This window comes from Vespa crabro, chromosome 2 (genome assembly GCF_910589235.1).
Source record: "Vespa crabro chromosome 2, iyVesCrab1.2, whole genome shotgun sequence".
Lineage (NCBI taxonomy): Eukaryota > Metazoa > Arthropoda > Insecta > Hymenoptera > Vespidae > Vespa > Vespa crabro.
Genome location: NC_060956.1, coordinates 2,715,400 through 2,716,355, shown reverse-complemented (window position 1 = coordinate 2,716,355; position 956 = coordinate 2,715,400). Strand labels below are relative to the sequence as shown.

General features: G+C 27.8%; 1 protein-coding gene across 1 annotated transcript in view; it reads left to right on the top strand.

The window, feature by feature from the left end:
• Nucleotides 1-645: 645 nt before the first annotated feature.
• LOC124421700 (protein lingerer-like) overlaps nt 646-956 on the top strand; it is a 55,444-nt gene continuing 55,133 nt past the window's right edge. Inside the window, exon 1 of the mRNA XM_046957184.1 lies at nt 646-864. Within this exon, the coding sequence (XP_046813140.1) occupies nt 765-864 (100 nt within the window). The 5' untranslated portion in view covers nt 646-764. The remainder of the gene's footprint in view (nt 865-956) is intronic.

Here is a 956-nt window from a genome sequence, read left to right as displayed (position 1 = left end):
GAATAATCTTTTAAATAAATAATATTTTCCTTTCATAATTTTTCTCTACCAAATATATGAATAAACGATTGCTATATATATATATATATATATATATTTTTTTTTTTTGTTTTTTTTAAACGATTATTTTATTATCTACAATTGGAAAATCGATACGTAAAATCTTCTTTCGTTTTTCCCTTACAATTTTTCACTACAACAAATACATGAATAAACATAATATATATATATATATATATATATATATATATGCACTCATATATTCCTTCCTCTTATTACATGTTCTAAGTAAAAAATATCATATGAATAAATAAATAAAATGATATCGATACTCACGATGATAGAAGTTACACGATCGGTACCTTTACTCGACACGTAACGAAAGATGAATGAGCCTTGTTAAGTTTTCTCATAGGAATCTGAAACACAACACGATACCCTTGAGAAAGCGTAAATATAAATATTGAGAAAGTTCAAGAACGCGAGACGACGATCCATTGAACGAAGAACGTGTGTCCTTTCTACTAGAGAAATACAAAGAGAGAGAGAGAGAGAGAGAGAGAGAGAGAGAGAGAGAGAGAGAGAGAGAGACAGAGAGAGGGAGAAAGGGAAGAAAGAGAGAACAGATCAGTTCACTAGTAAATACCAGGAAGAAGATAAGATATATCTTTTGAATATCAAATATTCGATTTTTACATGTGAAAAATATATTACATTAACACGTTTATACTCGCGTTATATGTTAACAAGTGAATTCAAGTGTAATGGCTACATGTACTGTTGTACAGAATGCTTGGAACGATTGTTATTATACTAAATATGAAGTTAATTACCAGAAGACACCTTGCAATATTTGTATAAACAGTACGTAAATTTATTATTAATATCATGTGATATTTTATACGTATCATAATTATATCGTAAATAATTTCTCTTTGTTTCGTTTCTTTTTTTTT